We start from the raw sequence: 26,404 nt of genomic DNA, 5'->3' as shown, positions 1-26,404 counted from the left end.
ATGTGTGGTTCCACACGGCCATAACCTAGGCCCCATTTGGTTGTAAAATGAATATATTTAATTAAAGACTGCTTTCCATACTTTGTTTGCCATACTTTCATAACCTATTAATAATCTTAATTTTCCAATTTTTCCATGTCTTCCACATCTTCATCCGAACTTTCCACACACTCTGAGGTGGATGCCTGGTTCTCACAGTCTGCCAGTCTACACACGTCAGTATACCTGAGGCCATTTGCAACACACATGTACCTTGGGAGTGAATATTTTTTTAGACAGTTACAGGCTAGTAGATCCAGGACGGCATCAGGTCCTGGCTGGCCTTCCATCCAGTGCACCACCAACTGTTCAGCTTCCTCTTCTCTCTCCATCTTCCATCCTCTGCCAACAGGGCTTGGCACTTTGGGTCCTTCTCCAAACATCTTCTCCATATACCAGCCTGGTAGTTGGCTCACTGTGCATGTTTTGTTAAGCAGTCCTTGCATGGTGTGAGTTGATGACTTTTGATTTCACCTTTTTTGGCACAGAAAAGGTGATACATGAGCTCATTGACCTTGGTGGTCGATGCTTTTGGGGCATACAGGAGACGTGTAAATGCCTCCAGTTTGTCCATCAGTTCTGGGGAGAGGTCCCATTCCTGACCCAACTCTAAGAATGTGTCCTTAGTTTCCCTGTTGCTGGTCAGAAGTTTTAGGGCATTTGTCTTCCCTTTGCCTGCAAAAGCGCTTACATTGTCATATCCTGTATATGCATGCAACCCGATGAGAGCCCTACAAACCTCCAGCAACCTTCCTGATGTCTACAAGCCTTGTATAAGTTCTAGTGCCACACTTCTGGAACAATGGGGCCTCCATCTTGTCACAAAATGCTAAAGACATGATAAAGACATCTGTGTCTTCTGAGCAGATCACTACAGATTGGTATCCCTCTCTTGTGGCACGGGCAGCATGGAGAAGTAGGCGGCCATCTGCTTCTGCTTGTCGACACTGAAGAGCTGACACATCCTCACTGTCTTGAGATGTGATTCTATAACATTTGCCCTTCACAGTTGCATACAGAATCTTCTCCTGTAGCTTTGCTCTGTACTCTGCCTTCCTCCATTCATGGACTATGAAGCCAATGAGACTATTTTTGTTACTGACTTTGGCCAGGAAACTTCTCCACTGCCTCACCATCTGTGTGCCTGTAATATCTTGCAACTCATGACCAGTCTCTTCATCCCGTAGAGATCTTTCACTTTTCTTGATAGAGTTCTCCTTGTATGTGTCGAACACAACATCTATTCTGCTACTGTGACTGCCTTCCCTCAGAGTCATATCCAGAATTGTTGTGGCAACATCTCTGAAAGTAACTTGATCACCTTTCACCCTTTGGACTAAGTTCATTCCATCAACCACTGTAGCAGGGTTTCCTGGGAGTTGCTCTTTTACTGCTACATTTTTCTGCAAGGTTGTGGCTAAAGTAGCTTTATTTGTCTTTCTCAGCAATCCCTCTGGTGTGGACAGGGCCCAGCTCAATGGTCTAAGGGGATGAGAAAGGATATCCTTCATACATGGACTGCGCCCTTGTGCCATCACTATGATGCGTCCAAACAAAGACCTGTCTGCTTTCAAGATGATCGCCCTCCCATTTGATTTCACTTATCTCTTCTTACACATATCACTGAATGGTTTCAGCTTGTTGGTTTTCATTGGGTCATGGAATTTCTTTGCTGGTGGGTCTCCCTCTAGTCTCTCATACTTGAAGGTTGCATAGCATTGCTCACCAATCTCATATGCCTTCATCAGGTCGGAGGCAATGTCCTTGGGGGCTGCCTTTGCCGTAGAGATGCTAATGAGGTCCTGCTTCTCTGCAAATGGGTTGACCCATTCATGTATGAGGCTAACCACTGCTGAAACTGCTTCCTCATCTTTCTGGATTCTTGGCCGCTGTGGCTCCACATGACAAAGCCTTGCACCATCTCCCTTAACTGTCCCAGGAATGCACTGCGGTGCTCAGCTGGTATGTAGTAACACTTGATAGCTCCAGCATTCAGGCTGAATCGTGATGTGCCTCCAGGAGTCTGTGTGTCTTTGTTCACTGTGGCTTCAATAGCCTGGTCCACAGGGATCTGCCCAAAGGGGTTGTTACTTGACAGCTGCACTGAGAATTGGCCTGTCTTGAAGGCCTCATACACAGAAGGATTCTTCTCTGAGAGGTTCATCATCTGAGCAAAGAAAGCCACCACCACTGCAATGCTATCACATACTTTCTAGCACTAGGGGTGTATACCTTGCCAAAAATCACTATAAGAATTATTCCTCCCAGATGGTACCAGTGGCCCAAATTTGGGGTCCTGGCTCAGGGACTATTAGGACCCTTCAACTATCAGGCGTGTGAACCAGTGTGGATAACTTCGCTCACCTCGATACTGAACTGCTTTCATAACCTACAAACTAACTTCTAAGGACACTACAGCTCATGTTCTCAATATGATTAATTAATTCATTTATTTTCTTTTATACTTTCAGAGTTTGTTGTCTTTTTCACATTGCTTGTCAATCTGTGTATAGTTTTTTTTATTAACTCCAAAATATGTGTTGTTCTACTGTGAATGCCCACAAGAACATGAATCTCAGTGTTGTATATGGTGACATATACGTACTTTGATAAAAAATTTACTTTGAACTTTGATCTTTCATTAACTTCACATTGGCATAAGAACTGTAAAGCAGATTTTGAAAGGTTTGTATGCAGAGGTCTGCGTTTTACAACTTGCACCTCTTTAGAAACATAGAAAACCTACAGCACAATACAGGCCCTTCGGCCCACAAAGCTGTGCCGAATATGTCCATACATTAGAACAACCTAGGCTTACCTATAGCCCTCTATTTTCCTAAGCTCCATGTATCCATCCAGGAGTCTCTTAAAAGACCCTATTGTTTCCGCCTCCACCAACGCCGCTGGCAGCCCATTCCACGCACTCACCACTCTCTGTGTAAAAAAACTTACCCCTGACATCTCAGTACCTACTTCCAAGCACCTTAAAAATATGCCCTCTCGTGCTAGCCATTTCCGCCCTGGGAAAAAGCCTTTGACTATCCACACGATCAATGCCTCTCATTATCTTGTACACCTCTGTCAGGTCACCTTTCATCCTCCGTCGCTCCAAGGAGAAAAGGCCAAGTTCACTCAACCTATTTTCATAAGGCATGCTCCCCAATCCAGGCAACATCCTTGTAAATCTCCTCTGCACTCTTTCTATGGTTTCCACATCCTTCCTGTAGTGAGGTGACCAGAACTGAGCACAGTACTCCAAGCGGGGTCTGACCAGGGTCCTATATGGCTGCAACATTACCTCTCGGCTCTTAAACTCAATCCCATGATTGATAAAGCCCAATGTACCGTATGCCTTCTTAACCACAGAGTCAAACTGCGTATTTACTGGCAAATAAAATTGCCAATTGCTGTAAAACAATTGGTAAATCCTCAAATTGGGTTTATGGTGTTTCATTCTCTGCTTCGCTCATAAAGCAAGTGCTGTAGAACTAAGTATCTTCCAGAAGTCTTCCAATGGCAGTAAGCATTCAGTGTTCAGTGACCGAAAAATACATACCTGCCAGATGTCACTTAGCATGTCCCTGGGATGTTGTCATGATGCTCCTCTCAATGCAGCATGCAGATATTGGGGACACAAATTCAAAAACTATGGATTGCCAATGGCAGTTAGTGACCCCTTTGGGCAGGAGTTTGTATTACAGCAATAATTTAAAGCTGCTTCTTTGTCTTTCCAAAGGTACAAAGATTAGCTTTATTTGCCATGAAGTTTGTAAGTAGTACACGAACATGGAAACATTTGGGTCCACAACTAACATAACCTAACCATGTGCTAGGGGCAAGTGTAGCCACACGTTCCAGCACCATCAACGCCTGCCCATATTGCTCAGCAGAACAATACCGAACAGAACAAACAAGAATAAAAGAATAAGCCCCTTTCCTCCCTCCTACCTATACACACAGGTGAACAGTTCTCCAATTCCAGGACAAGCCTCCGGGCTTCCAGTCTCTAGTCTCCAGCCATCAGACTTTGTCTTCTGGATTTCCAATTGTCCTTCAATCTCTGATCTACGGAATTGATGCAGGACTAACTGATATTGGAGCCCAAGATCCAGGCCTCAAACTCCAGTCTCACCGACTCACGGCACATGTGCCTCTTGCTGCCATGGACATCGCTTTCCAGGGCTCAACAACCTCGGGCAAAGGTGTCTTTTGTCACCCGTCCATGTCGTTGGTCTTTGGGCGTGGAGCAGAGGCCTGGACTCCAGGTGACCTTCATCTCACCTCCACACCACTGGCCTTCGAATGCGGAGCATGGAGAGAAGACCTAGACTCCGGGCTGATCTCCTGCACATTCCTGTCCCTAAACACCAGTTTGATCTCTGACCCCCTTCCCTGTCCCAAAACCATCCCTATGAACTGATAAAACAACTAACTCTGGGCATTGACCTTGATGGAGACCGCAGCTTGGCACCACCTTGACCGGAAGGTAGAACTGTAGTCTCTTTACAGATTTAATTAATGATTACGGTGAGTTCAATTAGGTTTGCTTCTGCCATGCTGCACAATAGAGAAATGAAATGAATTTATAAATAACCTTAAGCTTTGAAAGTACTCCTGGCTTTTGCTATTTGAGTAATAAGTGTGATTTTAACTTTAGCTAGATTTTTAAAGATTCGCTTTATTTGTCACATGTACATTGAAATGTACAGTGAATACTCCATAGTTTCTTGATGATGAGAGGGCTTGCTGACTCTGTAACAACACTGCTGGAGGAACTCAAGTTTAAGTTCAATTGGTATTAAACCATACACATAAAGTGAAACAGCCTTCCTCTGGGACCAACGTGCAAAACGCATTATCAACAGTCACACACAGCAGAAGGCACATGTAACACATATAATTACGATAGCAGGAAAAACATACAATCACACAAAAAACTATAGCCTATGCCTTTGAGCGTCATGGTCTGCAGACTGCCTGTCCAAGGGATGTTATCCTTGTTCTGAAAGCACTAGCACTCAGCAGGCCCCATCATGTCCTGGTGCAACCACAGATGAACACAATCTAGCTTGTTTTCCACCGAGTGAACACTGGAGGGCAGCACTGACAGGAGGGGACAGACCAGCACGGCCGCCAGCGGCATCTCTGTTCTCCCTCATACTGGGTCGGTGGGTCAAACAACATCTATACGGGGGAAGTAACGATTCAGGCCAAAATCCTACATCATTTCTCTAGCAGTCTGTAATTTTGGGTCAATGAAAGCTGTTCAGGATCACTTTCATCTATCGAGGGAAATAAACACACGACATTTCGGGCTGCAGCCCTTCATCAGGATGCTTCATTTCCTGGGGCAAAATATGGCGAATAGCAAGAATAAGTCAAATAAATATAGAGAGTATGTAATGAAATGAGGAAAAACACAGAGAATGGGATGCAGACCCGCCCATCACAAGCAAAGCCCTCTATTATCATTGAGTACGTTTACAAGGAGCACTAACACAATAAAGCAGCAGCCACCATCATTGTCCCCACCATCCAGGCCATACTCTCTTCTTGCTATCATCATTGGGCAGGAAGTACTGGAGCCTTTGGTCCCACACCACCAGGTTCAGGAACCGTTATTACCGCTCAACCATCAGGTTCCTGAAGCAGCGTGGATAAACTCACTCATCTCAACACTGAACTGATTCTACAACCTATAGACTCACTTTCAATGACTCTACAAATCATGTTGTCAGTATTATTTATTTTTAATTATTTGCACAGTTTGCCTTCTTTTGCCCATTGGTTGTTCTGTCAGTCTTTGCGTGTAATTTGTCATTGATTGTATTGCATTTCTGTGTTCTACTGTAAATCCCTACAAGAAAGTGAATCTCAAGACAATATATGGTGACATATATGTACTTTGATAATAAATTTATTTTACTTTGAATGACTCAAAACACAAGATCCCTTACATTAAACACATGGTAATACGTTAAACAATGTATGTAATTTATCAGGAAGATCACTTCTTAAAATTAGACCCTGTTGGCCTCTAGGGATCATGTCTTTTCCTGTCTTTTCGTATTGACCTGGAGTAAGGTATAGAGTGTTGGAGAAGACCTATAATTGTTGTGCTCTGTGGGAGCACATTAACAGGGATGAGCACAGTTTTTATTTAAAAGTCTGAACTCAATTAGAATCTCTTGGGTGGAAGTCAAGCCAAAAATATTTTTACAAGCTTGTTAATTGAAAACCACCACGATTGCTTCAGAAAACTTCTCCTTTACTCAGTACGATGGGCTTTTGGTACATGGATGTGGTTGGGGAGGAGCTGTACAGAGGTTGATTCTCAAGAAAGGGTCCTCCCAGAAGCAGATTAAGTACTTAAGGGGACAAGTCAAAGCATGCATCATAACTACTGACAAAAATTCCCCATTCCAGTTCTCAAGATAGCCTGATATGCCTATTACATGTGTTATCGAATGTCCATTTGTTATTCTGGAAGAGCACAGAAAGTCATCTACCGACTTAAAACACACAAACTCTATAGTTTGTTGATCATGAGAAACCTTGTAATCTTGTTTTTGTCAATTAAACCTAGAACCATAGAACCATAGAACACTACAGCACAGAAAACAGGCCATTCGGCCCCTCTAGTCTGTGCCAAAACTTTATTCCACTAGTCCCATTGATCTGCACCTAGTCCATAACCCTCCAGACCTCTCCCATCCATGTATCTATCCAATTTATTCTTAAGAGTGAGCCCGCATTTACCACGTCAGATAGCAGCCCGTTCCACACTTCCACCACTCTCTGAGTGAAGAAGTTCCCCCTAATGTTCCCCCTAAACCTTTCCCCTTTCACCCTAAAGCCATGTCCTCTCATACTTATCTCTCCTAATCTAAGTGGAAAGAGCCTAGTTGCATTTACTCTGTCTATCCCCTCATAATTTTGTAAACCTCTATCAAATCTCCCCTCATTCTTCTAAGTTCCAAGGAATGAAGTTGTAACCTGTTCAATCTTTCCCTGTAACTCAACTCCTGAAGACCTGGCAACATCCTAGTAGATATTCTCTGCACTCTTTCAATCTTACTGATATCCTTCCAGATAGTTAGGTGACCAGATCTGTACACAATACTCCAAATTTGGCCTCACCAATGTCTTATACAACCTCCCCATAACATCCCAACTCCTATACTCTATACTTTGATTTATGAATGCCAGGATGCCAAAAGCCTTCTTTACAACCCTGTCTACCTTTGATGCCACTTTCAGGGAATTATCTATCTGAACTTCCAGATTTCTTTGTTCCTCCGCACTCCTCAGTGCCCTACCATTTACTGTGTATGTCCTACCTTGATTTGTCCTTCCAAAATGCAACACCTCACACTTGTCTGCATTAAATTCCGTCTGCCATTTTCTGGTCCATTTTTCCAGTTGGTCCAGATCCCTCTGCAAGCTTTGAAAGCCTTCCTCGCTGTCTACAACGCCTCCAATCTTAGTGTCATCAGCAAACTTGCTGATCTAATTTACCACATTATTATCTACATCATTGATATAGACAACAAACAACAATGGTCCCAGCACAGATCCATGAGGCACATCACTAGTCACAGGCCTCCAGTCTGGGAAGCAATCATTCACTACCACTCTCTGTCTTCTCCCATACAGCCAATTTCGAATCCAGTTTACAACCTCTACATGGATACCTAGTGTCTGAACCTTCTGAGCTAACCTCCCATGTGGGACCTTGTCAAAGACCTTACTAAAGTCCATGTAGACAACATCCACAGCCTTTCCTTCATCTACTTTCCTGGTAACCTCCTTGAAAAACTCTAAAAGATTCGTTAAACACGATCTACCATGCACAAAGCCATGCTGACGATCCTTAATCAGCCCTTGGCTGTCCAAATACTTGTATATCCGATCTCTCAGAACACCTTCCAATACTTTATCTACTAGTGATGTCAGGCTCACCGGCCTGTAATTACCTGGTTTACTTTTGGAGCCTTTTTTAAATAACAGAACAACATGAGCTACCCTCCAATCCTCCAGCACCGCACCCGTGGCTAAGGACATTTTAAATATTTCTGCCAGGGCCCCTGCAATTTCTATGCTAGTCTCTATCAAGGTCCGAGGAAATATCATGAGAGGCCTGGGGGATTTATCTACCTTTATTTGCTGTAAGGCAGCAAGCAACTCCTCCTCTTTAATCTCTATATGTTCCATTACACTGCTGCTTGTTTCCCTTCCTTCCATATACGCTATGCCAGTTTCCTGAGTAAATACTGATGCAAAAAAGCTGTTTATTATCTCCCCCATCTCGTGAGGCTCAACACATAGACAACCACTCTGATCTTCTAGGGGATCAATTTTGTCCCTTACTATCCTTTTACTCTTAATACACTTGTAGAAACCCTTCGGGTTTACCTTCACATTATCTGCCATAGCAACCTCATGTCTTCTTTTTGCCTTCTTGATTTCCTTCTTTAGTATTTTCTTACATTTTCTACAGTCTTCAAGTACTCATTTGTTCCTTGTTGCCTATACCTGCTATACACCTCTCTCTTTTTCTTAACCAGATCGCCAATATCCCTTGAAAACCAAGGTTCCCTATGCCTGTTAACTTTCCTTTTGATCCTGGCAGGAACATGCAAACTCTGCACTCTCAAAATTTCGCTTTTGAAGGCCTTCCACTTATTGAACGCATCCTTGCCAGATAACAGCTTATCCCAATCCACTCTTCCTAAATCCTTTCTCATTTCCACAGTATTGACCCTTCTCCAATTTAGAACCTCAAATCGAGGACCAGACCTATCCTTATCCATAATTAACTTGAAACTAATGACATTATGGTCACTGGACCCAAAATGTTCGCCTACACATACTTCTGTCACCTGACCTGTCTGGTTCCCTAATAGGAGATGAAGTATTGCATCCTCTCTCGTTTGTACCTCTATATATTGATTTATAAAACTTTCCTGAACATATTTGACAAACTCCAAGCCATCTAGCCCTTCCTCAATGTGGGAGTCCCAGTCAAGAGCGGAGGAGAAGATGGCGGCGTGACATAGCGCGCGCGGCCGCTCCGAATGATATCGTATTTGTTAAATATGGGGCTGTGCACAGTCCTGATTTGATGGAGACAGACGTGAAGAAGCACGGAGGAACAACTGGAGAAACTTCTGAAATGCCTGCTTCGCTGCCACTGCTACTGTGCGATCGAGAATCTCCGGAGGGGAAGGCCCCAAATCCTTGGCTTTGCCTATTGCCTGTTGCCGGGGCCGGGGTCAAAGCGCTCGGCAGAGATGGTGCTCGGTGTCGGAGGGCTGGTCGGAAGCTCGAAGTTTTTGGACGGACTCAGAGTCGGACTGTGGTTGGGGTGCTTCCAGGATGCTGCATCAGCAAGTTTGCGGCGCTGGAAGCTCATGGCAGGGAAAGTTTCTCCCTTCAACCGTCTGCGTGAGATGATGGGACTTTCGAGAGACTTTGAGACTTTTTTTTATGTGTCCATGGTCTGTTCTTCATTAAATTATGATATTGCTTTGCACTGTTGTAACTATATGTTATAATTATGTGGTTTTTGTCAGTTTTTTTAGTCTTGGTTTGTCTTGTGTTTCTGTGATATCATTCTGGAGGAACAAATTGTATTATTTCTTAATGCATGCATTACTAAATGACAATAAAAGAGGACTGCGTGACCTCATAATCTAATATGTGGAAAGTTAAAATTCCCTACTATTACAACTTTCTGTTTCTTACATCGGTCTGCTATCTCTCTACAGATTTGCTCCTCCAATTCTCTCTGACTATTGAGTGGTCTATAATACAACCCTATTAGTGTGGTCACACCTTTCCCGTTCCTCAGCTCTGCCCATATGGCCTCAGTAGATAAGCCCTCCGGGCTGTCCTGTGATATTCTCCCTGACTAGTAATGCCACTCCTCCCCCTTTCATCCCTCCCCTTCTATCACGTCTGAAACAATGGAATCCCAGAACATTAAACTGCCAGTCCTGGCCCTCCTGCAACCAAATCTCACTAACAGCAATAATGTCGTAATCCCACGTGCCAATCCACGCCCTAAGCTCATCTGCCTTACCTACAATACTCCTTGCATTGAAATAGATGCACCTGAGAACATTTCTATCACATACAAACCTTTGAATTCTGTCTATACATGCAGTCCTCGCATGACCTTTAACCTCCTCCACCTCACTATCTACTCTAACACTCTGGTTCCCCTCCCCCTGCAAATCTAGTTTAAACCCCCCTAGAGCAGCACTAGCAAACCTACCTGCAAGGATGTTAGTCCCTCTCCAGTTCAGGTGCAAACAGTCCTGTCAGAACAGGTCCCACCTTCCTTGGAACAAAGCCCAATTATCCAGAAACATGAAGTCCTCCCTCCTGCACCATCTCCTTAGCCATGTACTTAGCTGCATTATCTTCCTATTTCTAGCCTCACTAGCATGCGGCACAGATAGCAATCCTGAAATTGCAACCCTGGAGGTCCTGTCCTTCAACTTCGCACCTAACTCCCTAAACACCCTTTACAGGACCTCCTACTCCTTCCTATCCACATCACTGGTCCCTACATGGACCACAACATCTGGCTGCTCACCCTCCCTCCTGAGAATACCGAGAACTCGTTCTGAGATATCGCGGACCCTGCCACCGGGGAGGCAACAGACCATCCTGGGTTCTCGATCTCTCCCACAGAACCTCTTATCTGTACCCCTAACTATCAAATCCCCTATCACTATTGCTCTCCTCTTTTCCCTCCTTCCCTTCTGAGCTGAGGGTCCCGTCTCGGTGCCAGAGACGCAACCACTGCAACTTGTCCTTGGTAGGTCGTCCCCACCAACAGTATCCAAAACGGTATACTTATTGTTGATGGGAATGGATAGAACTTTTCAAAACCACTCCCATCTGCCTTCAATTTACATCGATCTGATATCTCTCCACTTCATAAACACAAGATGCTTCCTAAACACTGCAGATACTGGAAATCCAGAGCAGCACACACACAAGATGCGGGAGGAACTCAGCAGGTCAGGCAGCACCTATGGAAATGAATAAACAATCAACGTATCAGACCAAGATCCTTCATCATGATTTCAAAGGAAGGGGGAAAATGCCAGAATAAAAAGGTGGGGAGAGAGGAAGGAGAACAAGCTTGAAGGTGATAAGTGAAGCTAGGTGGGTGGGAAGGTAAAGGGCTGGAGAAGAAGGAATCTGATAGGAGAGAAGGGAGGGGACGCAGAGGGAGGTGATAGTCAGGTGAGGAAGAGAGGTAACCGGCCCGAGTGGGGAACAGAAGAGGGAAGGGGGAGGGATAAAAATTACCTGGAGAGATGCCATTAGGTTGGAAGCTACCTAGATGGAATATGAGGTGTTGCTCCTTCACCAAAAACAGTGGGGTCTCCCAGTGGCCACCCATTCTAATTCCATTTCCTATTCCCATTCCGCTATGTCTATCCATGGCCGCCTCCACTGTCGTGATGAGGCCACACTTAGGTTGGAGGAACAACACCTTATATTCTGTTTGGGTAGCCTCCAACCTGATGGCATGAACATCGATTTCTTGAACTTATGGTAATGCCCCCCACCACCCCTCTCCTTCACCATTTCCCATCCCCTTGCCCTCTTTCACTTCATCTCCTTGCCCGCCCATCACCTCCCTCTGGTGCTCCTCCCCTCTTTTCTTTCTTCCATGGCCTTCTGTCTCTTTCACCAATCATCTTCCCAGCTCCTAAGTTCATCCCTCCCCCTTCAGATTTCACCTATTAGCTTGTGTTCGGGGGCACCAGATACAATATATGACCCAAACAGATTCGTAGGTGAAGCGTTGCCTCACCTGGAAGGAGGTAAGGGAGGAGGTGGATGGGCAGGTGTAGCACCTCTGTCGCTTGCAGGGATATGTGCCAGGCAGGGTAATTAGTGGGGAGGGACAAATGAACAAGGAAATCACGGAAGGATTCTCCACTTCCACTTGCTGCTTTGATGGGCAAATAATCACATGAAGATTAAAACAAAACTTCCCCCATGGATGGTCCCAAGTCCGGTTGTGAAAGGAGGACTCTAGCAGATTTCTACAAATGTATCATGGACAGCATTCTGACTGGTCGCATGCCGTCAGAGAGGAGATCTGCTATCAGGTAGAAGGTACAGGTGTCTCAGGACTCACACCACCAGGTTCTAGAACAGTTACTCTCCCTCAACCATCAGGGTTTTGAACAAAGGGGAAAACTACAACCATTGAAGGACTCGTTCATCTTGTTATTTCATGTTTGTTATTTATTGCTATTTATTTATGATCTGCATTTGTATAGTTTGTTCACAGTTCCTGGTGTTTACAGATCCTGCTTACAGTTTCTGTTCAACAGATTTGCTAAGTATGCCTGCAGGAAAACAATCTTAGGGGTGTATGTGGTGACTCTGATAACAAATTTTATTTTGAACTTGAACCTTGAAGATGTGCATTCAACAATTTAGGAACAGCTGTATTCCCTTTGCCGTCAGTTTTCTGAATGACCCATGAACACTACCTCACGATTTTGCTCTCTTTTTGAACTACTTATTCATTTTTATATGTTTTTGATTGTTACTTATCTAATTTTTAAATGTATTGCACTGCTTTCCTATTGCAAAGTAACAAATTTCACAATATATACCCAGTGGCCACTTTATTAGGTACATTGTTCATACGAATATCTAATAAGCCAATCATGTGGCAGCAACTCAATGCACAAAAGCACACAGACGTGGTCAAGAAGTTCAGTTGTTGTTCAGACCCAACAGCAGAATGGGGGAAGAAATGATTTTGACAATGGAATGATCGTTGGTGCCAGATGGGGTGGTTTGAGTATCTCAGAAACTGCTGATCTCTTGGGATTTTCACACACAACAATCTTTAGTGTTTTTACAGAGAACGGTGCAAAAAAACCAAAAAAAAAACATCCAGTGAGCAGCAGCTTTGTGGGTGAAAATGCCTTGTTAATGAAAGGTCAGAGAATGGTTCAAGCTGACAGGAAGGCGGCAGTACCTCAAATAACCACACGTTACAACAGTGATGTGCAGAAGAATATCTCTGAACGTCAAACCTTGAAGTGTGGGCCACAGCAGAAGACTGCACCAAGTTCCACTGTTGTGGCCACTTTATTAGGTACACCTGTATGTCAGTGATAATAAACTTGTTTCTCATTTTTTACTTCCACAACGAACATGGTTTGCCTGATTCCAGTGGCCTTTTTGATCACTTTTTATAAGAATCAAGAAGTCTCTAGGATGTTGTGGAAAGATGATATCACAAGCCCTGGATAACATAGAGTTCCTGTTGTCCTTAACTACCATCCCATCAGCCTCCACAACCAACACATTATCCTCCGCAACTTCCATCATCTCCAAAGGGTTCCTACCACTAAACATATCTTTACCTCCACACCCCTCTCTGCTTTCCACAGCAATTCCTCTGCGATTCCCTTGTCCATTCACCCCTCCTGGCACTTACCCCTGTAAGCGGGCTAAATGGTACACCTGCCCATTCACCTCCTCCCTCATCTCCATTCAAGGCCCCAGACAGTTCTTTCAGGTGAGGCAACACCTCACCTGCGAATCTGCTGGTGTCGCCTGGAGCTCCTGATACGGCCTCCTCTACATTGGTTACACCCATCGTAAATCGGGGGACCATATCGTAGAACACATCATCTTCTCCTACAAGCGGGAATTCTCAGTGGCCAAATGCCTTAATTCCGATTCGCATTCCCGTTCCAACATGTTGGTCCATGGTCCCAACTTGTGCCAAGATGAGGCCATTCTCAAGGTGGAGAAGTAACACCTTACCTTTCGTCTGGGTAGCCCCCAACCTGATGGCATGAATAGCGGTATTTCCTTCTGATAAGCAAGTTTCCCACCCCCACTTCCTCTTTTTCCCACTTTGACCTTTATGTCTCACCTGGCTATTACTTTCCCCTGGGTCCTCTCCTCCTTCCCTTTCTCCTATGGACCACTCTCCTCCTATCAGATTCCTTCTTCTCTAACCCTTGGTCTTTCCCACCCATCTGGCTTACCCTACCACATTTCAGCGAGCCTCTTTCCTCTCATCAACCTTTTTATTCTGGCATCTTTCCCCTTCCTTCTCAGTCCCGATGAAGCGTCTCAGCCTGAAACATCGACTGTTTAATTATTTCCATAGACGGTGCCCGAATTGCGGAGTTTCTCCAGCATTTTGTGTTTGTTGCTTTGGAGCTCCAGCATCTGCAGACTTTTTCATGTTTAGTCTCTGAACACTAGTTTTTAGTAATTTCTATACAGATAACATTTTTGATTCTGGAACTAATAGTGTAAAATAATATCAAAGTGGATAGTAAAAGTTTTTTTTTCCACGTATGCTAAAAAATAAAAGAGAAATGAGAGTGGATATAGGACCGCAGGAAAGTGAGGCAGGAGAAATAATAACAGGGTACAAGGAGATGTTCCGGCTGGTGGCGCAGTGACATCAGTGCCGGACTCCGGAGTGAAGGTTCCCGAGTTCGAATCCAGTCAGGCTGCTCCCGGGCACGCTTTCCATCCGTGCCGGGTTGAGTGTCGATCTCGCAACTGGACCTTGTTAAAAAAAAACTGCGCTGTGAGAAGGACGTGGGGGACCAGTCACAGAATCTTTCCTCCAAGACACCCACTTGAAAAAGTGGTCGCCGAGGCTCTGGAAGAGTATGGCACACACAAAAAAAACCAAGGAGATGGCTGATAAACTAAATGAGTATTTTGCATCAGTCTTCACTGTGGAAGACACTAGCAGTATGCCTGATGTTGTAGTGTGTGAAGGAAGAGAAGAGGGTGCAGTTACTATTACAAGAGAGAAGGTGCGCAAAAAGCTGAAAGACCTAAAGGTACATAAGTGACCCTGACCAGAGGAACTGCACCCTAGAGTTCTGAAAGAGGTAGTGTTAGAAATTGTGGCAGCATTAGAAATTGTCTTTCAAAAATCACTGGACTCTGGCATGGCGCCAGAGGATTGGAAAATTGCAAATGTCACTCCATTCTTTAAGAAAGAAGGATGGCAGTAGAAAGGAAATTATAGACCAGTCAGTCTGACCTCAGTGGTTGGGAAGATATTGAAGTCAATTGTTAAGGATGAGGTGATGGAGTACTTGGTGACACAGGACAAGACAGTACAAAGTCAGCATGGTTTTCTTCAGGGAAAATCCTGCCTGACAAACCTGTTGGAATTCTTTGAGGAGATTACAAGTAGGGTAGATAAAGGGGATGCAGTGGATGTTGTATATTTGGACTTTCAGAAGGCCTTTGACAAGATGCCACACATGAGGCTGCTTACCAAATTAAGAGCCCATGGTACTACAGGAAAGTTACTAACATGGTTAGAGTATTGGCTGATTGGTAGGAGGCAATGAGTATGAATAAAAAGATCCTTTTCTGGTTGGCTACCAGTGACTAGTGGTATTCCGTGGGGGTCGATGTTGGGACCGGCCCCTGCTGTATAAGTTTTTATGCTGTATATCAATGATTTGGATGATGGAATAGATGGCTTTGTTGACAAGTTTGCAGATGTACAAAGATTGGTGGAGGGGTAGGTAGTGTTGAAGAAATGGGTAAGATGCAGAAGGACTTAGACAGATTAGGAGAATGGGCAAGAAAGTGGCAAATGAAATATAATGTTGGAAAATGCATGGTCATGCACTTTGGTAGAAGAAATAAATGTGCGGACTATTTTCTAAACAGGGAGAAAATCCAAAAATCTGAGATGCAAAGGGACTTGGGAGTCCTTGTGCAGAAAATCCTAAAGGTTAAGTTGCCGGTTGAGTTGGTGATAAGGAAGGCAAATGCCATGTTCGCATTCATTTTAAGAGGTCTAGAATACAAGAGCAGGGATGTATTGCTGAGGCTTTATAAGGCACTGGTGAGGCCTCACCTTGAGTATTGTGAACAGTTTTGGGTCTCTCATCATAGAAAAGATGTGCTGGAATTGGAAAGGGTCCAGAGGAGGTTCACAAGGATGATTCCAGGAATGAAAGGGTTTACATATGAGGAACATTTGATGGCTCTGGGTCTGTACTCACTAGAATTTAGAAGGATGAAGGGGAATCTCATTGGAACCTTTCAAATGTTGAAAGGCCTAGACAGAGTGGATGTGTAATGGATGTTCCGATGGTGGGAGCGTCTAGGACAAGAGGACACAGCCTCAGGATAGAGAGGCGCTCTTTCAAAACAGAGATGTGGAGAAATTTCTTTAGCCAAAGGGTGGTGAATATGTGGAATTTGTTGCCACATACAGCTGTGGAGGCCAGGTTGTTGGGTGTATTTAAGGCAGAGATTGATAGGTTCCTGATTGGACATGGCATCAAAGGTTACGGGGAGAAGGCCGGGAACTGGGGTTGAGGAGGAGAAAAATAAAGGATCAGCCATGATTGAATGGTGGAGCAGACTCGATGGGCCAGATGGACTAATTCTGCTCCTATGTCTTATGGTCTTAGTCTATGTAAAACAGACAGACAAGCACATGCCATCAGCTTCCCTCCTTCACTTCCTAACCTAGTTAAGTATTCCAAAAGGTTACTAGTGCTGGAACCCTGGAACCAGATTGCATTCTGGAGCAGAATGAAGAGCATCACCGTCAGTATGGAGGCGCAATGCACAGGATCAGAAAGAACTGCGGAACTGCAGCCAGCTCTATCGTGGGCATCATCGACCCCCAGCACCCAGGACATGCTCTCTTCTTGTTGCTGCTATCAGGAAGAAGGTACAGGAGCCCCAGGACTCACATCACCAGGTGCAGGAATAGTCACCACCACTCAACCATGAGGCTCTTAAACCAAAGGGGACAGCTTCACTTGCCCAATCACTGAAATGTTCCCACACCTATGGACTCACTTTCAAGGATTCTTCATCTCATGTTCTTGATATTTATTTCTTATTTATTTATTATGATTATTTCTTTCTTTTTGTATTTGCACAGTTTTGTTGTATCTTACAGTCTGGTTGAATGCCCAAGTAGGTGCAGTCTTTCAATGATTCTGTTATGGTTTTTATTTTTTAGATTTATTGAGTATGCCCACAAGAAAATGAATCTCAGGTGACACGTATGTACTTTGAAGTTTGAGCCTCCCCACCATCGAGGAGATCTTCAAAAGGTGATGCCTCAAGAAGGCAGCATCCATCATTAAGTGCCCTCACCACCCAGGTCATGCCCTCTTCTCACTTCAGCTATTTCCCTATATGGCTGAGGTAAAACACCAAATTTCACAGTATTCGTCAGTGAAAATAATCCTGATTCTGAGAAGAAATAAGAATGAACAACATTGGGACCAATGAGATTCTCAGATTGCTTTTATTGGTTATGCAGCTCTTCCACGTCTGATGCAATTATGGCAGCAAGTTTGCACAAATTCCCTTTAGGAAGAGCCACCATTGTTTATATATGTAGGTTGAAAATGGGGAGAGAGGAATTTGTTATGACACATAGTGACAGATTACCTAAACTGACGTCTCCCACGTAATCCTCTAAAAGAGTGACTATTGCTTAAGGTGTGGTCATGCAAAGAATGTAGCCCTGACTCGACACCACACTATGCTACCAAATTATACAGTGCATCTTAAACATGTTGTTCGAAGGATTATAGTAACAAAACTAGCATGAGGATGATTCAACACACACTGAAAAGTACAGACAAGATGAGAACTAAAGGCTGCACTCAGTAATGGGAAAACATGTGGAAAACAAAAACATGTGGCAAAATTAATTGCTATTTGGAAAATACGGGCTAATGTTGTAAATATATGTTGAAACTAGCTTGACGCTTCATGAGATGCAATAACATAAGACCTGTCATTCTATCATGTCCCTTTCAACCCCATTCTCCTGCCTTCTCCCCGTAACCTGTGAAACCCTGACTAATCAAGAACCTATTGATCTCCACTTTTACAATACACAATGACTTGGCCACCACAGCTGCTGCAATGAATTCCACAGATTCACCACCCTCTAGCTAAAGAAATTCCTCTTCACCTAGTTCTAAAATATATATCAAATATTTTCTCATAGCAATATGTAGAAAAAATGTCTCACACAGAATTGATATCATAATAAAAAACTTAGAGGTATTTTGTGATTCTTAAGACCTGTGAGAGTGTTCTAATTTTACATCCTGATACCATCCATTATTTGGAATGCAGGCAAGAATTTGATGACTTCTACTGCTAAGTAAGAGGCAGTGCTCCCCAGTTTGGGTCCCACGGACCCGTTGCTTAATGGTATTGGTCCATGGCATAAAAGAGGTTGGGAACCCCTGGATATGATTCTCACTTTGGGAGAAAAATGTGAACATGCGAGTGGTGCCAGGTTCAAATCCCAAACAAGCCCTCTGATAGGGCACCACCATTAACGTGACACTGTTACAGCTCTGGGCTTCATAGTTCACAGTTCAGTTCCAGCGTCCTCTGTAAAACAAAGTTTGTACATTCTTCCCGTGTGCGCGTGGGTCTTTGTAAATTGTCCTGTGATTAGGCCGGGGTAAACTAGGTGGGTTGCTGAGCAGTGCGGTTCGTTGGGCCGGAAGGGCCTGTACTTTGTTGGGTCTCTAAATGGAAAACAAAATTAACTCCGAGAACTTGGGATGGTGTTCTGCACCTTAATGAGGGTGGCTGCTGGCCTCAATAAAGAGGGTTTATTGGCTTCAATAAAATGACATTAATTGTTACATAAAGTAGAGGTGACTGGGAAAAGAGCAGAGGTTACAAGAGGATGAATTCTTTTACACAATCATCTATTTTAATCTGGAATGCAGTGTGCAAAATACATAGATTCATTAACTTTCCAAGGAGAAACATTAGAACAATTTAACTGCAGAGTGGGACAAGGTGGATAGCTTTTTCCAATACTAGTACAAGCCTAATGGAACGAATAGACATCTCCTGTGCTGTATTTAGCATTGCACAGTGAAAGATAAAAAATCGCTTAACATTTCACAGAGTCATAGAGGAGTACAGCACAGAAACAGGCCCTAATCCATGGCCAAGACACTTAAATTGCCTACTCCCATCGATCTGCACCGCGACCATAGCCCTCCATACCCCCACTATCCATGTTCCCATTCAAACTTCTCTTTAACACTGAAATTGAGCTCACACGCATCATTTGCGCTGGCAACTTGTTCCACACTCTCTATATGAAGAAGCTTCCCCTCATGCTTCCCTTAAACATTTCACCTTTCACCTTTAACCCATGACCTCTGGTTGTGATCTCACCTAACTTCAGTGGGAAAAGCCTGCTTGTATTTACCTTATCCGTACCCCTCATAATTTTGTATACCTCTATCAAATCTCCCCTCAATCTTCTACGTTCCAAGGAATAAAGTCCTAACCTATTCAACCTTCCCTTATAACTCAGGTCCTCCAATTCCGGTAAATTTTCTCTGTACTCTTTCAGCGTTATTTACATCTTTCCTGTAGGAAAGTGTACACTGACACAGAATTGGTAGTCTTGTGGACAAAGCAGAAGATTGCCAAAGGATACACGGGGATATAGATCAAAGATTAAAGATTAGCATCATTTTTCACATATAAATTGAAACAGCAAACATTCAGTGAAATATGTAATTTGCATCATTGACCAACACAGTCTGAGGATTGTGCTGGGGCTGTCTGACAGCATCACCATGCTTCTAGTGTCAAGACTGCATGCCCACACCCACTGACCCTAACCTGCTGGCCTTTGGAATGTGGAAGGAACTGGAATGTGAGTGGAAACTCACGCGGTCACGCAGCGAACATGCAAACTCCTTATGGACAGCAGCAGGAATCAACCCTCAACTGGTGATTGCTGGCAATGTAAAGCCATTGTGCTAAACACTATGAAACCACACCATTCCGTGATTAACAGCTGCTCTTACTATCGCTGGATTAGCATTAATATTTATCATTGTCAGACTAACAGTGATATTTTAATAGTGTATTAGCAACAGGACTATTTAACATTGACAATTCTATTTCGTATTACTGACAGAGCAAGCTAAACATTTTATTAGACCATAAGACAAAGGAGCAGAAGTAGGTCATTCGGCCCATCGAGTCTGCTCCGCCATTTTATCGTGAGCTGATCCATTTTATCCTATTTAGTCCCACTGCCCCACCTTCTCACCATAACCTTTGATGCCCTGGCTACTCAGATACCTATCAATCTCTGCCTTAAATACACCCAATGACTTGGCTTCCACTGCTGCCCGTGGCAACAAATTCCATAGATTCACCACCCTCTGACTAAAAAAATTTCTTCGCATTTCTGTTCTGAAAGGGCGCCCTTCAATCCTGAAGTCATGCCCTCTCGTACTAGACTCCCCCATCATGGGAAACAATATTAAATATTGTTGGATTAACAGTGTTACCCAGTATCAGTGGATTGACACCATTACTCAGTTTCAGAACTATTTAGCACTTTTACTAATTCTGGATTAGCAGTATGTCTTACTACCACTAAGATTTTCGATCATTTGTTATATGCTGTGTTGTATCACGTGGGCGATCTTGTTCTTTCCATGACCGTGATTGTTCTTGGGAAAATTTTCTACAGAAATGGTTTGCCATTGCCTTCTTCTGTGCAGTCTCTTTACAAGACGGGTGACCCCAGCCATTATCAATACTCTTCAGAGATTGTTTGCCTGGTGTCAGTGGTTGCTTAACCAGGACTTGTGACATGCACCGGCTACTCATACGACCATCCACCACCTGCTCCCATGGCTTCATGTGACCCTGTTCGGGGGTGGAGGGGGGTTCTAAGCAGGTGCTACACCTTGCCCTAAGGTGACCTACAGGCTGTCAGAGGGAAGGAGCACCTTACAACTCCTTTGGTAGAGACATACCTCCACCCCAACACCCGACTAGGATAATAATGCTACTAAATATCTTTGTAGTAAAGATCACTATATAACATTAGCAGGTTAACATTACTGAATCAATAGAAGTTATCACTATGTAACAGAACTAATAAATAGTCTTGGATGGTCAATAGCAAGTAACCACATACAGTCAGAGCACTATGCACAGAAACAGGAACTTTGGCCCAACTAGTCGGTGTCAAACTCATATTCTTCCTAGTTCCATTGGCCCACATCTGGAACATATCCGTCTATACCCCTCCTATTTATGTACAGTACTCCCTTCTAAACATTGAAGTCTTCAGCTTCTGCAGGCAGCTCATTCCATACTCTCACCACCCTCTGAATGAAAAGGGTTCCCCTCATGTTCTTCTATTTTTCACCTTTCACCCTTAACCCATAACCTCTAGTTGTAATGCCACCTAACTTCAGTGGGAAAAGCCTGCTTGCCTAACCTATTCAACCTTTCCCTATAACTCAAGTCCTCCAGACCTGTATTATTCTTCTGAATTTTTTCTGCACTCTTTCAACCTTATTAATATTTAAACATTAGGATTGATATCCTATTAGAAAGGTATCAATAAGATTGAAATAGTGCAGAGATTTACTATTGTAGGTTTAGTAACCCTGAGCGAGTACGAAGATGGACTGATGCTGTGATTTATTTATTTAGTTAAACATAACACACATGGTTAAAACTGAGTCTGAATTATTTAATAACATTACCTTAACAAAATTACTTGACAGTACTGGATTATTTTGTTAGATTAATTATATCAATGTAATGATATTACTTAATTCCACAGGGCAATTATGCAATGTCCTAGTTATGGATTAAAAACAAAGAACGATCCATAACATTTATTGGAGATCTCTTTTATTTCGCAAAACAGGGTGGAGTAGGCCCTTTCAGTACACCTCCCCAGTAACCCAACAACCCTGATTAACCCTAACCTAATCACGGGACAATTTACAATGACCAATTAACCTACCCGGAATGTCTTTGGACATCAGAGGAAATCAGAGGACCCGAAGAAAACCCATTTAAAGAACTACTTAATGTCAAATGATAAACAAGAGTTTTTAATATGGCTCGAATAACTGAGTAACATTAGATTAAGAGCATCTCGGAGAGGACCACAATCTTATTGTGGATTGGAGGCTTGTGTGCTTCAGTCACCTGGACAGCTATGTTGGCTGGAGTTAGTACTCTCTGTTTTGGCTCTTCTTAGGGTCACCCACGGCAAACAGGCCAAAGGGTAGAGGCCAGAGTAAGAGTGGTTCACTAGTCCTCCAGGTTCGGGGGTTCAGCTCTGGACTAACAACACTGACTGGTAAAACAAAACTGTTACAGAAACAGCAATGAAAAGTCTTTCTATATGTGTGATGGAAAAACCTTCACTGATGCCCTAAACACCTGCAGCTTTTATGGCAACAGCAACGAACAATCCTCCTACATCTGCGTATGACGGTTGTCCTGAGTCTCCACCTGGGACATGCATGACTGACAGTAGTGAAAACCAAGAGGAAGTTACTGACATGATGAAGGAAGCCCTGAACACCACAAACACCAAGACAAATGGCAGACAGAGATGGAAGACCTTCATTGCTGCCCTAAATGCCAGTAGGCATTAGAAGCAGTAAGCAAGTAAGTAAAATTAAGAATAGTAGTCGTAGATTAGTAATGCTGCCTAATACTACGGGATTAGAAATGCTAATTAATATTACTGGGTTAACAGCCATATGCACTGCAACAGGATTAAGGTATTCTAATAAGATTAATAGGAAGGCTTACAGAACTATATAGATTTGCTGATTAACAGAACATGAGATGGTACAGCACAGTGCCGACCCTTTAACCTACTCTAAAATCAATCTAAACACGAGGAAATCTGCAGATGCTGGAATTTCAAGCAACACACACAAAAGTCGCTGGTGAATGCAGCAGGCCAGGCAGCATCTCTAGGAAGAAGTACAGTCAACGTTTCGGGCCGAAATCCTTCGTCAGGACTAACTGAAAGAAGAGCTAGTAAGAGATTTGAAAGTGGGAGGGGGAGAAATGATAGGATTTCCGAAATGATAAGAGGAGGGGGAGGGATGGAGCCAAGAGCTGGACAGTTGATTGACAAAAGGGATATGAGAGGATCATGGGACGTGAGGCCTAGGGAGAAAGAAAAGGGGGGGGGGAAGCCCAGAGGATGGGCAAGGGGTATAGTGAGAGGGACAGAGGGAGAAAAAGGAGAGAGAGAAAAAGAATGTGTGTATATAAATAAATAACAGATGGGGTACGAGGGGGAGGTGGGGCATTAGCGGAAGTTTGAGAAGTCAATGTCCATGCCATCAGGTTGGAGGCTACCCAGACGGAATATAAGGTGTTATTCCTCCAACCTGAGTGTGGCTTCATCTTTACAGTAGAGGAGGCCGTGGATAGACATATCAGAATGGGAATGGGACGTGGAATTAAAATGTGTGGCCACTGGGAGATCCTGCTTTCTCTGGCGGACAGAGCGTAAGTGTTCAGCAAAATGATCTCCCAGTCTGCGTCGGGTCTCGCCAATATATAGAAGGCCGCATCAGGAGCACCGGACGCAGTATATCACCCCAGCCGACTTCTGGGGTAGATTATCAACATATTAATTTCACTAGTTTAGCAACAATACTTAATATATCTGGAATCACAAGGTTCTTTATACTGCTGAATTAATATCTTCACTTAGTATTAATGAATTAATACAGAATTCAATACTGCATCATTAAATAATCCCTAATTATACTGGCTAATTAGTCATAAAATTGGGTGCCTTCGGCCCAACTGGTCCATGCTGACCACAGCATCCTCCCTGCTAGTCCCAGTTCCTTGCGTTCACCCCATAACCCTCAAGCCCTTCCCCTCCATATATCTATCTAAATGCCTCTTAAATGTTGTAATTATACCTGCCTCGACCACTTCCTCGGGCCCCTTGTTCCAGATACTCATGCCCCTCTCTATAAAAGAAGCTTCACATTTCTCTCCTCTTGTCTTGCATCTGTACTCTCTAGTTTTTGATTCCCCTCTGTGAGGAAAGATCTATGACTGCTCACCTTATCCGTACCCATTATGATTGATTTAAACCTCTATGAGGTCACCCCTCTTTCCTCTGTGCTGCACTCTGCCAACCTCCCCTATAACTCAGGCCCTCCAGTCCAGGTAGCACCATGGTAGATCTCTTCTCCAGTGTGACAATGTCTCTCAGCAAACTGCACTTGTACTTCCAGGTCCTTCTGTTCCACAACACTGAGCACTGCACTTCCAATCACTATACAAGTCTGGTTCGACTGCCCAAAATGCATTACATACAGGTTAGGATTACGATGCTGTGGACAAGCTCTGATGACGCCTGAAACATGATGGCACTTGCGGACACTGCAGCTGAAGTACTGTCAATGTGACATACAAGTCAAAGTGCATAATTGGTAAATTGGCTTATTATAGTCACATGTAGCAACATACAGGGAAAATCCTGTCTTGCACAATGTTCATACAGACCAATTCATTACAACAGTGCATTGAGATAATACAAGGGAAAATAATTACAGAGCGCAGAGTAAATTGTAGCAGTTAGAGAGAAAGTGCATTACAGGTAGACAATAAGGTGCAATTCATAATGAGGTAGATTGTGAGGCAAGCAGTCGATCTTAGCCTATTAGTGGACTACTCATGTTGCCTTATAACAGTGGTATAGAAGCTTTATGGATAGCAGGGTGGAGATATGTCTCTACCAAAGAAGGAGTATGGTGCTCCTTCCCTCCACTAGCCTGCAGGTCTCCCTTGAGCAAGGTGTAGCACCTGTTTAGCTCCCCACTCCCCTTGATTACGGTCACGTGAAGCCATGGAAGGGGGTGGTGGTTGGTAGTATGAGGAGCTGGAGCACATCATATCCTGGTTATGCAACCACTGATGCCAGGCAGACAATTGCAGAAGAGTATTGATAGTGGCTGGGGTCACCCATATTGTAAAGACACTGACCAGAAGAAGGCAATGGCAAATCGCTTCTGTAGAAAAATTTGCCAAGAACAATTATGGTCATGGAAAGACTAAGATCACCCACATCATACGACACAGCACTTAATGATGATGATGATGATGATAGAAAGCATCTTTGAGCCTGGTGGTACATGCTTTTAGACTTCTGTATCTTCTGCCTAATTGGGTGTCTAGGGTGGGAGGGGTCTTTGATTACACTGGATGCTTTACTAAGGCAGTGAGAAGTTTAGATAAATACCATGGAGAGGAGGATGTGCTGAGCTGCGTCCACAGCTCTCTGAGGGTTTTTTATGGTAACATGATGCTCTTTATGGTGCATTGATAAAATTAGAGTCATAGAATCATAGAAAAATACAGTACAAAAACAGGCTCTTCGGCCCATCTAGTGGTAAAACCATTTAAACCATTTCCACACTCTCATCACCCTCTATGTGAAGAAGTTCCTCTCATGTCCCCCTGAAACATTTCACCTTTCACTCTTAACCCATGACCTCTAATTACGATCCCATCCAACCTCAGTGGAAAAATCCTGTTTGCATTTACCCTATCTATACCCCTCATAATTTTGTATACCTCTATCAAATCTCCTCTCAATCTTCTACACTCCAAGGAATAAAGAATTAGTGAGGGTTATAGGGGACATGAGAAATTGCTTTAGCCTCCTGAGGAAGTAGAGGCATTGGTGTGTTGTCTTCTCCTTGAAATCTACATGGTTAGACCCGGATAGATGACTGGAGATAGTCACTCCTTGGAACACTAAGCTCTCAACCTGCTCAACCTCAGTACCCTTGATGTAAACAGGAGCATGCGCACTGCCCCCTTCTTCCTGATGTCAACGCCCAGCTTTTTGCTGACACTGAGGCAAAGGTTATTGCCATGACACCATGTCACTAGCAATCCATCTCCTTTCTGTACTCTGACTCACGGTTACTTGAGGTGATGGTAGGAAGGTCAGCCAGGACAATAACTTTATCAGGCAGGTTCAGGGTTGTAAATGGAACAATTAGACAGGTTAATACATTTGGGCAGGTTAACATAATTAAGCAAATTGACAGAGCCAGGCTGGTTTAGCGAGGATGTGGTTTCATAACCAGAACAACTTGATCTTCTTTTGCAATAAAATATATCACTGTGATCGAGTGGCTAGCAACTACTGAATAAACACAGTGCAGCAGCTAGGCTCCTAGTAACTATGTGTTTAAGGAACACTGAGCACATATGCTAAACTCTGTGATAACATATACTCAGTGACCATTTTATTAAGTACCTCCTGTACCTATTAAAGTGACCACTGAGTTCATACAGCCACAACTATAAGTCAATGAGAATGGGCCTGATAACACTCTGGGTCCTCCTGATGCATCAGATAAGTTGGACTCTGCAATGAACTCCTCCAAGAGGACCACAACCTTGTCACAGTTTGGAGGCTTGCATGCCTTAATGACCCAGAGAGCTAGGCTGGCTGGAGTCAGGG

The 26,404-nt window shown here is 43.6% G+C and overlaps 1 protein-coding gene across 8 annotated transcripts in view; it reads right to left on the bottom strand.

Annotated features, from left to right (window-relative positions):
• sugct (succinyl-CoA:glutarate-CoA transferase) overlaps positions 1 to 26,404 on the bottom strand; it is a 564,860-nt gene that overhangs the window by 133,706 nt on the left and 404,750 nt on the right. Inside the window, exon 14 of one of the 8 annotated variants that reach the window (XM_072252159.1) lies at positions 9,050 to 11,084. The exons of the other annotated variants lie outside the window; for them this stretch is intronic. Coding sequence (XP_072108260.1) covers positions 11,074 to 11,084 — 11 coding nt within the window. The 3' untranslated portion in view covers positions 9,050 to 11,073. Of the gene's footprint in view, positions 1 to 9,049; positions 11,085 to 26,404 lie in introns of those variants that run through there. 8 annotated transcript variants of the gene reach the window in all.

This window comes from Mobula birostris, chromosome 1 (genome assembly GCF_030028105.1).
Source record: "Mobula birostris isolate sMobBir1 chromosome 1, sMobBir1.hap1, whole genome shotgun sequence".
Taxonomy (NCBI): Eukaryota; Metazoa; Chordata; class Chondrichthyes; order Myliobatiformes; family Myliobatidae; genus Mobula; species Mobula birostris.
The sequence above is the reverse complement of the archived record's forward strand: the minus strand, read 5'-3'. Positions and strand labels throughout refer to the sequence as shown.